The sequence below is a fragment of the Anguilla rostrata genome, chromosome 5 (genome assembly GCF_018555375.3).
Source record: "Anguilla rostrata isolate EN2019 chromosome 5, ASM1855537v3, whole genome shotgun sequence".
NCBI classification, from domain to species: Eukaryota; Metazoa; Chordata; class Actinopteri; order Anguilliformes; family Anguillidae; genus Anguilla; species Anguilla rostrata.
In genome coordinates, this window is record NC_057937.1 from 35,005,317 (window position 1) to 35,020,719 (window position 15,403).

Here is a 15,403-nt window from a genome sequence, read left to right on the forward strand (position 1 = left end):
AAGCCAAATAAAATGTAATGTAATATTACACTGTTATACATTCCTGAGGTACAGAGTTAGAAAAAAATTATTGAAGTATTTCAATATTTCAAGTTGAGCTGCCACTAATTTAACGGAAGTGAGGTAATCACAAAAAGACCTATGGGATATCTGTTCTGGTGAAGATCTATCAGATGTTGCCATTAAAATTTAGCCAAAATAAGCCACCTTAGATGGACACATTATTTGATAACTTCAGTTTAGGACATGCCTACGAAGGACAAGTGTGTAAAATAGTGTAAATTCTGCCTTTGAATGCTGCTGACTTTATATTGGGATACATTGTGCAAACAAGGTTTCTCGTATCTCGAATTACTTTAACTTATTTCTAATTTTGTTCTTTTACCTTCAACGACACCAAGGTTCTCTATTGTGTGAATGTTTATGCTATTATTAGCATGTAGCTTACATATGTAGGCTATCAATTTCAGCACCTGTAACTTGGCTACCAGCTGTTGGGTAACATTGCCTGCAATTACGTGAATGCTTTATAGATTATTATAATATTCAGTCAGTAAGCTGTATTCCTAGTTATATTGCATGAACAACCTAAAGTAATGTTGTAGATTGTAACATAAGTAATAAAAGTTATCCAGACAGACCGAATATTGGCTGGGGCTCCTCTGCCTGACTTGCTCAATTTTGTCGTGATCAAACAGAGAGCCTGAACATGCAAAAAATAAACTTCTGCTTAATATGGAAATTAACAAGATAAACAGTTCATTTGAATGTGGTATCAAGTTCATTTTATTGTAATATGCCTTCAGTTTTTTGTTACTTTTCAACTGCACCTTAAGATGTTTAATTATTAGCTATAGTGTCTAGCTAACGGTCCCGGATGGCCTCAAGATGTTAAGCATTAGTATTAAGTCTTTGTCATTGTGAGATAACTTTGATGAATAAACTATATTTTCACATTAAATTTTCTTGTTTTTGTGTTTATTATCTGTAATTAGTTTAAGTAACATATTTGTATGTATCACTGTAGAGGGACATTGAAATATAACAATCACCCAGCTATGAGATTAAATTTAACCAATATTATAATCAGTATAAACCATCATTTTGGTTGAATGATCAACCCACTGTGCTGGGCAAAATGCCTAACCCATATTGCTGGGTCAACTCAGAATGTGTGCTGTCGAATATTTAGCAGCAGAGTTAAAAAATAATTAAATTTGGGTTATTTTCAACACAGTATTTTTTGTGTTTTTTGATGATATGGCAATAGGTGATGCAAAATCAGAGATGGGCGAGTTAAGCAGGTTGAAGCAGCTGATGGGAGTGCACTGGTAAACGAGATATTCTGCATTCCCAGCAAGTGATGTAAATAAGGAGGGTTATTTTTAAATTCCGCAATGAAAAGCCATTCAGAATCCCCAGGAGTAGGATGATGATTCAAGATTTGCTAATTTTTACCCTGAACTTTGTGTTTGAAAACATGGGCAAGGCGCCAGTGTTCACACACACACACACACACACACACATTCTTTGAAAATAATATGAGTTGGCAAACAACACTTACTCACTTAGCTTATGGTTGCTGGTAGAGAAATCTTCATTCTGCAACAAACCAGAAAAATGTGCACCTCTAGACGGTTTTAAATATATATGAGTTTAAAGTACAAAACTTTACGGCGCAGCCCCAACACAAACTCACATTTACACACAAAACTCAATGGTGGATCTGCTGCGGATTCACCAACCTCTAAACTAGATTTCTATTTCCAACTTGCACAAGAACAGTCAGCAACAATACAGTCAGCAATAAAGAGGTGTATTTTCAGTGGTTTCACTGACAGTGCAACACATCTCAATGTATCAACTCCAGAGTGTCATTTACCTCCGCATGTAATTTATCCACTTAAAACTGGTACAATACGCATGCAATTTCCAACTATGCTCCTCCATGCAAAAAATAAACTATGACAGAATATTCTAAGACAAGTACATGTATGCAGAAAAATCGTAAGAAATAGACCATAATAGCCTAATTCTGTAAAACTGCGACAGGAAGTGAAAGGCTTCCTGAAAGAACCTCTCAAATGAAACGATGAATTCTCGATATCGGTGTTAAACAACAAACTCGCTGTCAGTTTAACACCAACGATGCATTCTGTAGCAACAGGAATGCGGCGGAGTTAGATATGAAGAATCATCCACCCAAAACTTCACAAAAACACCTTTTGCTGGGATACAATTGCAGGGACTGAGCGCATCATGTTTTCTTATGAAATGCCGGTGGTCGTGCGAAGATGAGTGTGTTCACGTTGCAGCCCGACAAATGCTGAAGAAATGGGTTGGGTCAAGTTTCGTCAGGAGTTTCTGATTAATTCATGGCATGTAAATGAGCTGACCAGGTGTTTAGGTCGGCGCAAAGAAACGAGGAAACTGCATATGGTATATCCTACAGCGCAGATCACACACTTTTAACTTTGTATTCCTCTAAAACCCATATAGCCTACGCCAACATCATGACTCCCTCGACGTCCCCTCGCTCGTTCTCACAGAAGGAGCTAGCCCAGCAATGCACCAAAGATTCGTGTTGGATAATGTTAGGGACTCGGGTCTATGATGTGACGGAATTCCTTCGATTGCACCCGGGCGGAGAGGCTTTGATTTTAAGTCACTCTGGGACGGACGTAAGCCGGTTGATGGATGGACCCCCGCATCGACATTCTGAGAACGCCCGACGGTGGATGGAGCAATATTACATAGGTGACTTGGACAGAAACAGTGCTGCAGAAACAGAGGTAGCCTATCACCTAACAAACCTGAATTTGAACTAATTTCCCAGAGCGGGGCCAGATAAACGCACATGCTTCGGTGAAACTGAGTTTATATTAGCTGTGGTGCCTCCGAATGCATAGCTAATATGTTTCGTCAGATAACTCGCATTATATTTAATGGTACTGTTCTGTTCATTTTACTGTCAAAGTAGGCTACTGTAGTTTGCATTTTAAAGTTTATCAGTTGTTCAAAAACCTCTTCTTCGTAGAATCTGTAAAAACAGTATTCTCATTGAATGTAATGTAATGTAAGTAATTGCTACAGATATGTTGTTTAAATGTGTGCTGGATGACGGCAGTGCACCTGTTCGTCACATGCAACTGATCATCAATTGCATAGGCCAACCATACGATTGACAATCAGATATTTTTGTTCTGATTTATGTTTGCATGTATTTATTTACTTGAGCAGAATATCACAGGAGTACGGAAGAGGATTAGGGCCACGTGCAATTTTTTTTTTAGTTCTGACTTTAAAGTCAGAATTCTGAGTTCTGACTTTAAAGTCAGAATTCTGAGTTCTGACTTTAAAGTCAGAATTCTGAGAATAAAGTCAGAATTCTGAGATTAAAGTCAGAATTCTGACTTTAATCTCAGAATTCTGACTTTATTCTCAGAATTCTGACTATTCTCAGAACTCAAAATTTTTTTTTCACATGTGACCCTAATCCTCTTCCATACAGGAGCCATGCATTGGTCTCACGTGATGTTACTTCAGAATCAACTTTGTATGTGTGAATAGATTCTTTGTGAGTCATTCCTCAGGAAATGGACTAGGCTGTCTGGCCTGTTCTTCTGAATCCCTTCATTTTACATAAACACATTCTTTACTTATCTGTAAAGACTGAAACTGAGGCTAGAGCTTCAGATACCAAATAGTTATTGAGAAATAAATGCTCAATGATCATCCAAAATGGCTGCCTTTTACTGAGGAATCATTTTCAGATGTCTGAATCTCTAGGGAAAATTTGGATAGGACTCTCATTATTTTTGTAAGTTTAAAAGGGCAATCAAAATAAGTTATTCACACATTAAATGAGTCGTCTATGCAAAATAATGGCTATAAATGTATATTGGTAATATGTCTTCAACAGAAAAAAAATCACATGTGGACATACAGTATTTTTTAGCCTCATATGCTCATTTCATGGAGATATGTACATACAGTAGGTCCATAAGTATTTGGACAGTGACACAATTTTCATCATTTTGGCTCTGTACGCCACTACAATGGGTTTGAAATGAAACAATCAAGATGTGATTTAAGTGTAGACTTTCAGCTTTAATTTAAGGGTTCTGTCAAATATTGTATGAACAATGTTGGAATTACAACCATTTTTATACATAGCCCCCCCCCCTCAAAAGTAATTGGACAAACTAACAATCATAAATTAAATTTTAATTTTTAATACTTGGTTGCAAATCCTTTGCATTCAATGACTGCCTGAAGTCTTGAACCCATAGACATCACCAGACGCTGGGTTTCTTCCCTGGTGATGCTCTGCCAGGCCTCTAATGCAGCTGTCTTCAGTTCCTGCTTGCTCTTGGGGCGTTTTGCCTTAAGTTTTGCCTTCAGCAAGCGAAATGCACACTCAATTGGATTCAGGTCAGGTGACTGACTTGGCCATTGCAGAACATTCCACTTCTTTGCCTTAAAAAAGTCTTGGGTTGCTTTCGCAGTATGCTTTGAGTCATTGTCCATCTGCACAGTGAAGCTCCATCCAATGAGTTTTGAAGCATTTGGCTGAATCTGAGTATATAATATAGCCCTATACACTTCAGAATTCATCCTGCTGCTTTTGTCAGCAGTCACATCATCAATAAATAGAAGGGAAACAGTTCCAGTGGCAGCCATACATGCACACGCCATAACACTACCTCCACCGTGCTTCACAGATGAGGTGGCATGCTTTGGATAATGAGCAGTTCCTTCCCTTCTCCATACTCTTCTCTTCCTATCATTCTGGTACAAGTTTACCTTTGTCTCATCTGTCCATAGGATGTTGTTCCAGAACTGTACAGGCTTTTTTAGATGTTTTTTGGCAAACTCTACTCTGGTCTTCCTGTTTTTGAGGCTTACCAATGGTTTACATCTTGTGGTAAACCCTCTGTATTTACTCTGGTGAAGTGGAGGGTGTTCTTGGTCTGGCCAACTGTTGTGAAGGGGTTTTTCTTCACCAGGGAAAGTATTCTTCTGTCATCTACCACTGTTGTTTTCTGTGGTCTTCTGGGCCTTTTGGTGCTCCTGAGCTCACCAGTACATTCTTTCTTTTTAAGAATGTGTCAAATAGTTGATTTGCCCACACCTAATGTTTTTGCTATCTCTCTGATGGGTTTTTTTTTTTTTTTTTCAGCCTAATGATGGCTTGCTTCCCCGGCCGTGACAGCTCTTTTGACTTCATATTAAGAGTTAACAGCAACAGATTCCAAATGCAAATTCCACACTTGAAATCAATTCTAAACCTTTTATCTGCTTACTTGTAAATAAAATAATGAGGGAATAACACACACCTGGCCATGGAACAGCTGAGCAGCCAATTGTCCAGTTACCTTTGGTCCCTTAAAAAGGGGGGGACCACATATAAAAAGTGCTGTAACTCCTACACCGTTCACCCAATTTGGATGTAAATAACCTTCAAATTAAAGCTGAAGGTCTGCATTTTGAGCTCATATTCAGTATTTAATTTCAACTCAAATATGCTGTAGTAGACGGATAAAATAACAATAACTTTGTCAGTGTCCAAAGATTTATGGACTTGACTGTAGCTGCTTTCTGGAAATGCATATTACCCGTACATAACTTCTTCATGTTAAAATGATAAATTAACCTCTTTGCACAGATGCCAAATCTGGCCAATTCACATCCATTTACTGGATGTTCGTCTCCTCACAGCATTACAACTGGCAGAAAGCAATATGCGAACCATAGCAGCACAGAGAAATGCTCTCTGCAAGTTCCATGCTACACAGGTTTGAATCAGCAAGTGGCACTGCTGTTGTAGCCTTGTGGAAGATGCTTACCTTAAATTGGTTTAGTGCAGTTTTACAAATGGGTAATATGACCTGTACAAGTTTCCCTGGAGTGACTCTCCACCAATTGACAAATGTCCCATTGAGTGTGTAGTTGCCAGTGGTGGAAAAAAAGAGAAGATTGGTGGCCTGAGCAGGTGAGCACAGAGAAGAGCAAAAGGGCAGAGTAGTTTGGGATGAGTGATTTTGTAAGCTTTTTCTGTTAGTACAGAGGAATGCAGATTGTCGTCAAGATTGTTCAGATTGTATTATTGGAAGTTGTTTTATCAGTTCAATTCTTTCAACGGTCATCTATTTTTGGAATGCAGCGATACCAAAACTACTCTGCCAGATCCAGAATGGGATATTTGTGTGCATGTGTGCTTGCGTGCACGTGTGCACGCCCCCATTCTTTGTATTACATGCCTCTGCTACATGCATGTAGTTGTCACATGTCTGCTAGCTAGTGTCGTGTTGAGTGTTTATGACAGAGGAGGGTTCCACACTGGAATGGTGTGTGGTGTGGGAGAGATGCAGGTGATGTGCTGTAAACTGTGAATTTACTGCCTTTTATGGATCAGTCACTGGAGAGCTGCTGAATTAAGTAAAGCTGTCTTGACCTCTGCATTGCAGACCCTGAGGAAGAGGAAGACATCCAAGAATGATGAGGAGAAAGAGCAGCCGTCAGCTATCAGCTACAGTAGAGTTGACCCTGAGACGGTAAGAAAGACCATGACAATGTGCCTGACTTTGGAGAAGCAGCAGACACCATTTGAGTGAGTGGGAGCGCGAGGTGTGAAGGTGTTTGTACATGCTCGTGTATCGTGCTCTGTGTAAGTATTTGGAGAGTGATACTTTTTTGTTGCTTTGGCTGTGTACTCCAGTGCAACTGTTTGGTACATTGTTAAGAAGCAAGAACACACTGGTGAGCTCAGCAATAGCAAACAACCTGGTAGGCCATGGAAAACCACTGTAATGGATGACTTTCAGTTGTAAAGATAAACCCCTTTTAACTGTCACACAGATCAAGAACTGTCTTCAGGAAGTCAGCATAGATCAAAGAGAACCATAAAGGAAAGTTTACACCAGCCATAACCTCAGAGGGTTTCCCTGAAGGTTCAAACCACTGCTACACCTCAAAGAACAGCCAGTTTAGAATTTGATTAAAAAAAAGTTTTTAAAAAACCTAGAGTTCTGCAACAAAGACTTATGGACAAATAAGACTAGTATGAACCTGTACCAAATTTCGGAAAATTAAAATGTTGATTAATAAACTGCTCATGATCCAAAGCATACCGCATCATGAAACATGGTGCAGCTAGTTATAGCTTGGGCATGTATGGCTGCCTCTGGAACTGGCTCACTATTGACAATGTGACTGCTGCAGCAGCAGGATGAATTCTGAAGTATAGTATGTGCTCAGGTCCAGCTAAATGCCTCAAAACACTTTGGATGTTACCTCACCTTGCAACAGGTCAATGAACCCAAAAATATTGCTAAAGCGACTAAAGGGCCAAAAGGTGGATTCTTCTTGACTGGCCAATTCAATCACCTGACTTGAATCCAACTGAACGTGTACTTCACTTGCTGGAGACAAGACTGAAGGCAAAAAGCCCCTGAAACAAACAGGGACTGAAGATGGCTACAGTACAGGCCTGATGGCGTATCGCCAGAATACCTAGCATCTGGTGATGTCTATGGTTTGCAGACTTCAGACAGTCATCGAATGCTAAGGATTTGCTACCAAGTACTGAATATAACGTCTTTATTTAAAGCATGCAAATAGGAATGTTTTTACTGCGGTGAGACAGTTCCAAGTGATACACTCATCTCTTGGTACTTGATCCAGGTGAATTAGAGTGCATGAATGTGGCATAACAGCAGGGGCTCTGTCAGCTGTGCTCAGGTTATGGCTGCTTTTGTACTTGATTGATGCCCTTTATTTAAATGGCATTCCTACTGGAAAAACAGACTGAACCTGTGTCCTTTACCGTTTTGTGAGCATGGTTCTCCGTCACACAGCATGGGAAAGAAACTGTAAAATTCATATTTGACTGCTGCCTGTTTGGCCGTTTATTCCACGCATATACCCGCACTAACAGTGAACTGGAGATAAGGTCAAAAAATACATTTTAGTGGAGGAATTTTGACTTGACACAGAAATATGGGGGAAGGCTTCCCCTGCTGACTAAAGTTGGGGGTTGGCACAACGAATTTGGCAGAACCCAGTGTGAGTCACCCCTTCCTTATGACTGCCCCTTAGGACTGCCCCCTCTCTCTCTCACACACACACAACTGCTTCTGCTCTGTCTTGTGCACAGTTGTATGGTGTAATAGTTAGCAGAGAAATGGGCAGAGTTAAGTTGAATCCTTGCGGAGCTTCTGCAGTTGACACCTTGAGGAGAATGCCAAATTCAATTAGTCAGATAGTGATAAACTTTCCCTCAACTTATCTGATAACATACAGATTTGTGCTTGTGCAGTTTATTATGTATACATTTAAATCAATGTTCCAAAATTGAAGATTGAGAATATTTAAGAGCCAGTCATTAACAATTGTAGTTGATAGCTATTAGCAAAAAATAATACTATACACTCTCAGAAACAAAAACATTATGAACTGTAAGTTTGAATGTCAAACAATGAATTAATGTGTGTCCATTTCAGAGAACCTGAAAGATATTGAACAAGAAATTGTGAGTTAGGGTCCTTGGGACAGGCTGTGATCTTAAAGTGTAGCGACAGACACTTTTATAGCACTGTAATAGCTCTTACAGTGTCATGAAAGACACAGCATCAGCATGGGTACAATGAAAGAGAGCTGCAGGCAGCTTCTGACTGATTATAGAATTCAGTGATATGTCAAACAATGCAAAGGCAACAAGTTGTTTCTGTTGTTCTTGCTTAATTATGCAGCCTCCTCAGGCACTCACAACCCCTCATGATCCTGGTAATAATTGATGGCTCTGATATGCCCAAGTTATCAAGGTTTTGGGGGGGAGGGATTCAGTCAGTTTCTGTAGTGTAATTTGCCTTGTATGTCGGTTAATGTGGAAGGTAAATAATAGTGATGTTCTGTCACCTCGCTCTGCTACCCCCTGTTGGTGGCCGCAGGACTTGGTGGACTGGCAGAAGCCTCTGGCGTGGCAGGTGGGGCACCTGGGCGAGAAGTACGATGCTTGGGTTCACCAACCTGTGGACCAACCCTTACGCTTCTTTCAGTCTTCACTGTTGGAGGCCACCACCAAGACATCCTGGTAAGACGTGAAACTTACTGTATTCTGTTGTTTTATCAATGTCTCAGAATGTGCCTGTTTGCTGGCTGTGACTTCACGTATTTTGTCTTAAAATATTTTCCTGTATCCCCTCTTAATGTTTCCCATTCTTTGCCTTGTGCTGTCCCTCTGTGTTCCACTGTGTCGGTCCTCTGTGTTTCACTGTGTCGGTCCTCTGTGTTTCACTGTGTCGGTCCTCTGTGTTTCACTGTGTCGGTCCTCTGTGTTTCACTGTGTCGGTCCTCTGTGTTCCACTGTGTCGGTCCTCTGTGTTTCACTGTGTCGGTCCTCTGTGTTTCACTGTGTCGGTCCTCTGTGTTTCACTGTGTCGGTCCTCTGTGTTCCACTGTGTCGGTCCTCTGTGTTTCACTGTGTCGGTCCTCTGTGTTTCACTGTGTCGGTCCTCTGTGTTTCACTGTGTCGGTCCTCTGTGTTTCACTGTGTTGGTCCTCTGTGTTTCACTGTGTCGGTCCTCTGTGTTTCACTGTGTCGGTCCTCTGTGTTTCACTGTGTCGGTTCTCTGTGTTTCACTGTGTTGGTCCTCTGTGTTTCACTGTGTTGGTCCTCTGTGTCTCACTGTGTCGGTCCTCTGTGTTTAATTGTTGTAGGTACATGGTGCCTTTGGTGTGGATTCCAGTGGTGTTATATCTCAGCTGGTATTGCTGCACCTCCTTGGCAGAAGAAAAGACCAGAATTTTCCTCACCAGAGGTAACACACACACACACACACTTTCTCTCACATACACACATGCTGCTTATGATAGTCCTTCCTTTGTCCTGTACTTCTGTATGAATTGGTGAGTAGTCTTATGGGTACGTTATCCAGTCCATGAGACTCATTGTCTTTTGCAGATAGGGTATGTGCAATGGCCATGTTTCTCCTGTGACGTTTTCGCTGTTTTAAGCACTCCTCATTTTTTCCGACTACAACATTCCTACTTCGCAGTATGCCACCATGTGCAAACACACATGCACTAACACACAAACACACACACACACAAACATATTTGACATACACACATTACTGCAGTAGATGTATATGGATCTAGGCTGTGTTGGTGGTGTAATTTCTCCCCTCTGTGATACTAGAGCCATTGCTAATGTGACTGCCATTATTACACCAGTGTCTTTACCTCTCTCCCCCCCATCTCGTTCTCCAGAATACTCCATCATGGTCCATCAGTACAGTTTCCCCTTCCTGTTCCTCATGGGCATGTTTCTGTGGACCTTCATGGAGTACTGCATCCACCGCTTTGTGTTCCACATGCGACCGCCCGCCCACAGCTATTATCTCATCACCCTGCACTTCCTGCTGCATGGCCAGCACCACAAGGTGGGGGGAGTATTACATTACATTATAATCCTATCGAGAGGAACGTGCAGAAATGGGAAGCATTAGCGTTACTATACTAAGAATACAAAAATCACCAAGAAGACACAGAGACTCATAAGTGCAATGTTAATCCTACAAACAACAATTGGTATTTTTGACTAACGAAAGTACCACTAGACCGATAACATATCTTTATATGGCCACAACTATATTTTTCCAAATGGAAATCCAAAGAAAATATGAAAATAAGAAAGGTTACCTGAAGGGGGTTCAGGGTGCAAGGGTGCTTTCTAAGAAGCAAGTCTTTGGTCTACATTAGAATATGGATTGGGTTTCTGCTGTTTCAACAGTGAGATGGCCACCAGGGGGCCAGAACAGACCAGAGATCTAACCGTAAGCAAGAGGGGAACATTCACATGTGCACATACAGTAGCTTACTGGAGCTAAAGTAAAAAAATAAACAAGAATATCAGAGGCATTCAGGTTCTAGCCATCTCTCAAAGAGCAAATCCTTTAGACATGCATGTCCAGCAGGTAGTAAGGTCATCTAAACCTTGCTGGTACGCCTATGCTGGTGGTGAGTGACAAGCATACAAATGTTTTAAAATGGCCACTTTGTCAAAAGATTTTTACAGATAAATCTGTTGAAAATATAATGGCTGGTTTAGGACTGCCTGTAGCTTTAGGTATATTTCTGGCATTAATTTTCCCGCCTTGTTTGACAACCGTATGGTATTTGAGTGGGCTGGAATTTGACTGGTAAACGTGAAACTGATGTGAAAAGATCAACATTGGAAAACCTGTTCTCTAAGCTTCCTTACTTCGGATGTAAAATAAATATATTTATAGTTGGGCCACATCAGGTTTCTGAATTCAAATCTAGTTCAGAAGAATCTTCGTCTGACACGCATTTTTTAATGCCAGTTTTGAATTTTCAAATTTTATTTTAAAAAGGTGTTCCTGTCATGCCTAACTACACAACAGTAATGTGATGTCTGAACCTTTGTCTCTCTCTCTCTCTCTTTACTCCCACAGTCTCCATTTGACCGCTCGCGGTTGGTCTTCCCCCCTGGGTTGGCCTCCCCGCTCATTGGGGGTTGCTATCTGCTCTTTTCCGCAATATTCCCCGAGGGGGTGAGTCTGTGCCTCTTCGCCGGGGGGCTGGGCGGCTACGTGGTATATGACCTCACCCACTACTACCTCCACTACGGCTGCCCCCAAAAGGGCTCTTACATGTACAAGCTGAAGGCGTACCACGTCAAGCACCACTTCAAACACCAGAGAGCAGGTGAGCAAGAGTGCTATGCTACAGAATACGACCACGATTCATAACCCTGTTCCTGAAGATCTACTGTCTTTAGCAACTGTAACTTTTCACATCAACCCTTGCAAAGCAGGCCTCATTCAACAGTTCTGGTTGAGCTGCTTATTAGTAGAATTAGGTGTGCCAAATTATGGTGGGAATGAAAGACAGTAGGTCTCCAGGAAAGGGGTTGGGAAGCACTGGTCTATGATCATTTCTGTGATTATGTGTATAGTGAAGATTCAGTACGGTAGCAAATAGCCGTTTGCTGGATTCGATCTCTTGAGCTATGGTTGAGCACTCCATGGTAACGAGTCGATAGCAAGACAATTTTTTGGGGTACATTTTTGAAAAACTTGCCATCGGTTTTTTTTAAATGTGCCATCAGCAGCAAACAGATGAAACATCAGTAATTGTCATATGTTTCTTTTGCGGGTAGAACGTTGTTTTGCTTCTTTTGACTGTTATTCTGTCTGAATGTTTGTCTGCCCTGTGCCTGTTTTTTTGTCTGTTGTGTGTCCGTATCTCTCGTGCTTCTGTGTGAATGACAACCGAGTGGTCTTCCGCTGCAGGTTTTGGCATCACCACTTCATTGTGGGACCACCCTTTCAACACTGCCTTCCCAGAAGAGCCTTCAGAACAGGGGACTCAGCACTCTCCGCCCTCTTCTTGGTTCCGCTTCCTGTTCTCCCTGCAGATCAGACCCTTTCCTGCCAGGCACGTTGTCTGGTAGAAGGGCTCATTTATGGAAATTTATTTAGAAGAAAGTGAACAAGGATAACGACAGATATTAATATCTGTAGATGTTCAACTCTGTAAGGGGAATGCTTCTGTAGTGTAGAGAACCAACATGTAGATCAGAAGTAAGCCCCTTCCTCTCACTGTGCAATGAGCCGGATCATTGGAAGAAGTGGGTGGAGTGTATTTGAATTAGCTTCATATGCGGAGCTGTCTTGTTGGCATTCAAAGAAGCGGTGGTAATAACCCAATATATGCAAAGACTGCTCTTTACCTACTCAAAGAATATTTTTTCTGGACACACTCCACCCATTTTTTCTCACCAATTTGCCAAGTGTGCCTTTTAAATTATTTTGGTGTGGTACCCACACCCCATGTATAGAACGCAGCACCTGAATGTACACTTTCCAAAACTCTCACTTGCAACCCATTGACTATTTTACACACCGCATACAAGCCTCAGAGTACTGCAAGAGAGTGCTGGCACCGAATGGAGAAGAGGCCTATCTCTCACCGATTTGGAGAACTGATACTGTGTTAACCCAAGGAAACCTCCCCAAATCAAACCCACCCTATCCATGTCAGGCTATTGTGGCCCAACTCTACAAACTTCTTTGTATACTGTAATCTGTAAATGTCATAGTTGAGCCTCACTCAAGTGACCTGTCTTGGCTATAGGCAGCAGCATATTCACGATAGGCACCTTTACTGACCGATTCACTAGGGAACCCTCTTTTCAATAGGATATGATTCTAATGCTCTAAGATTCGTATTTTCCCTGTCTAGTTTGTGGGTAGGAACACTGACGAGGCTCTGCCAAGTTTGATCAAACATGTGATCCCTCCCACTCCTTGCTGGCCAGCATCCCTATGCCCTCTGTTAGGCCCGAATTGTTTGGCTGGGCTGAGAAATCAAGAAGTCAAATCAAGTTTGTGTTTATTCAAAAAAATAAATTAAAAAATTCTCTTTATTGTGGAAGAATTCTGACAAATTCCTTCTTTGTACAAAATTAAGACTGAATTTTCTAAACCTGTTTACTGCTCAATATTTTTTTTTGAAAGTATTTGTTGTAGTTCTTTGTAAGTAAATGTATATTTCTGAGAACTGTTTGTATTTTTTGCTTTCTAAGACCATGCTGTGACATGGTCGTAAATTCTGTTTATTAATCTTTAATCTTGTGCATTGTACACAGAACAATGCAATGTAAGATGTAAAACTAAGGAATAAATTAATTTTCCTAAAAACATATCGTGAATTTTGGTTCTAATACTCTTGTCAATGTACAAAGTCTCACCTCACTCGGCTAGTTTTTGAATACATTTTGTGGTACAATCGACAGAGAATAGAAAACCAGTAAAAAGGAGTAATTGGGGTTATTTAATTTTGGATTTAAATTGTGACACTTGAGTACCACAAATAGAAACATGGTCAGTATGAACAGGGAGAACATTAAATGGGAGTGTTTCCTGTAATCCTAGGCTTCAATATTGGCAATAGAGGGTGGCATATTTTCCCTGTTCACTAAAGAAATGATGTAATTTCCATTTGGGCTGAAGCATCAGAGTTGGCAGAACATCAGCCTGTGACAAAATAAGGGCTGGTGTGCTTCTCCAAAAAGAGAGAAAATAAATAAATAAATAAATGTGTGTGTGTGTGCATTATATATACATATATATATATACACACACACAGATGGGTGACAAATTAAAGGAAAAACCTGAATAAATGAGTGGAGAAACATACATGCAGATGCTTCCATACAGATATACTGCATGGTACAACTAAGCAATTAACATCAGATCATGTTCTGTGGCATGTATGAAAATGCTGAGCAGGTCCAGTTGACCTCAGTTTTGGATCAAGATGGCAAGAGAAAAATATCAAAGTAACTTTGACAGTGGATTGGAGCATGGATGGCAGGAGCTTCAGTCACAAAGATTGCTCAACTGGCTAGTGTTTCAATAGCAACAGTGACTAAAGTGACACCTGAATTTAGATCTATGGGAAAGACTTCAGTAAATAGGATCGGAAATTGTTGTCAAAAGTGCCCATTCAATGACTGCGATGCTTGTATATCATTGTGATATGTAAGGAAAAACAGAAGAGCAACTCTTCCTCTGGTGACTGAGAATGTCAATGCAGGTTTGATCAGATTGTGTCAGCAAGAGCATTCCGTTGACAACTACATAGAGAGGGATATTATTGTAGGGTTGCATTGCATAAACCCCGCATTGCAAAGATGAATGTGCATTTGAGAGTTCAGTTGCGCAAATACCATAGGCACTGGTCTACAGAGATGTGGATAAAGACCAAGAGAACAGTACAGGCCTGAATGCTTGACCCCTACAATGAGGCTCTGTTATACAGTGGGGGGCATTTTCCTGGCATGATTTTGGTCCACTTATCCCTTTAGAGGGAGGAGTCACTGCAAATCAATACAGTTATTTTGCGTGATCATCTGTATCCTATGATGAAACATTTCTATCCCGATGGGATAATGAGAGAAAATAAGAGAAAATCTTTTGGAAGAATGGTGTTCCATCCGTCCTGTATTGTTACAGACACTTGTAGAATCTATGCCAAAGGGCATTGAAGCAGTTAATGCTAGTTTTTTCTTTAAGTTGTCACCTCTCTCTCTCTCTCTCTCTCTCTCTCTCTCTCTCTCTCGCTCTCTCTCTCTCTCTCTCTCTCTCTCTCTCTCTCTCTCTCTCGCTCTCTCTCTCTCTCTCTCTCTCTATATATATATATTATATATATATATATCTGAGCTATGTATATATATATATATATATATATATATATATATATATATATATTATATATATAATATATATATAATATATATATATATATATATATATATATACATAGCTCAGGAGTAGAGCAGTTGTCTGGCAGTCGGAGGTTGCGGTTCGAT

At 40.7% G+C, this 15,403-nt stretch overlaps 1 protein-coding gene across 1 annotated transcript; it reads left to right on the forward strand.

Moving 5' to 3' along the window:
• Nucleotides 1–2,119: 2,119 nt before the first annotated feature.
• On the forward strand, nt 2,120–13,732 carry LOC135255132 (fatty acid 2-hydroxylase-like). The gene is made up of 7 exons (XM_064335903.1): nt 2,120–2,792; nt 6,471–6,557; nt 8,952–9,094; nt 9,721–9,821; nt 10,273–10,445; nt 11,481–11,733; nt 12,321–13,732. Exons 1-7 carry the CDS (start codon nt 2,514–2,516, stop codon nt 12,479–12,481), a joined length of 1,197 nt encoding a protein of 398 aa, XP_064191973.1. The 5' UTR covers nt 2,120–2,513; the 3' UTR covers nt 12,482–13,732.
• The last annotated feature ends 1,671 nt before the right edge of the window (nt 13,733–15,403 follow it).

What these genes read in the sequence shown, in the direction of transcription:
- LOC135255132 (XM_064335903.1), top strand. Translation starts at nt 2,514, where the DNA reads ATGACTCCCTCGACGTCCCCTCGCTCGTTCTCACAGAAGGAGCTAGCC. An exon ending in GCCACCACCAAGACATCCTG is followed by an intron (nt 9,095 to 9,720) that starts GTAAGACGTGAA and finishes TAATTGTTGTAG; the next exon opens with GTACATGGTGCCTTTGGTGT. An exon ending in CTTCAAACACCAGAGAGCAG is followed by an intron (nt 11,734 to 12,320) that starts GTGAGCAAGAGT and finishes CTTCCGCTGCAG; the next exon opens with GTTTTGGCATCACCACTTCA.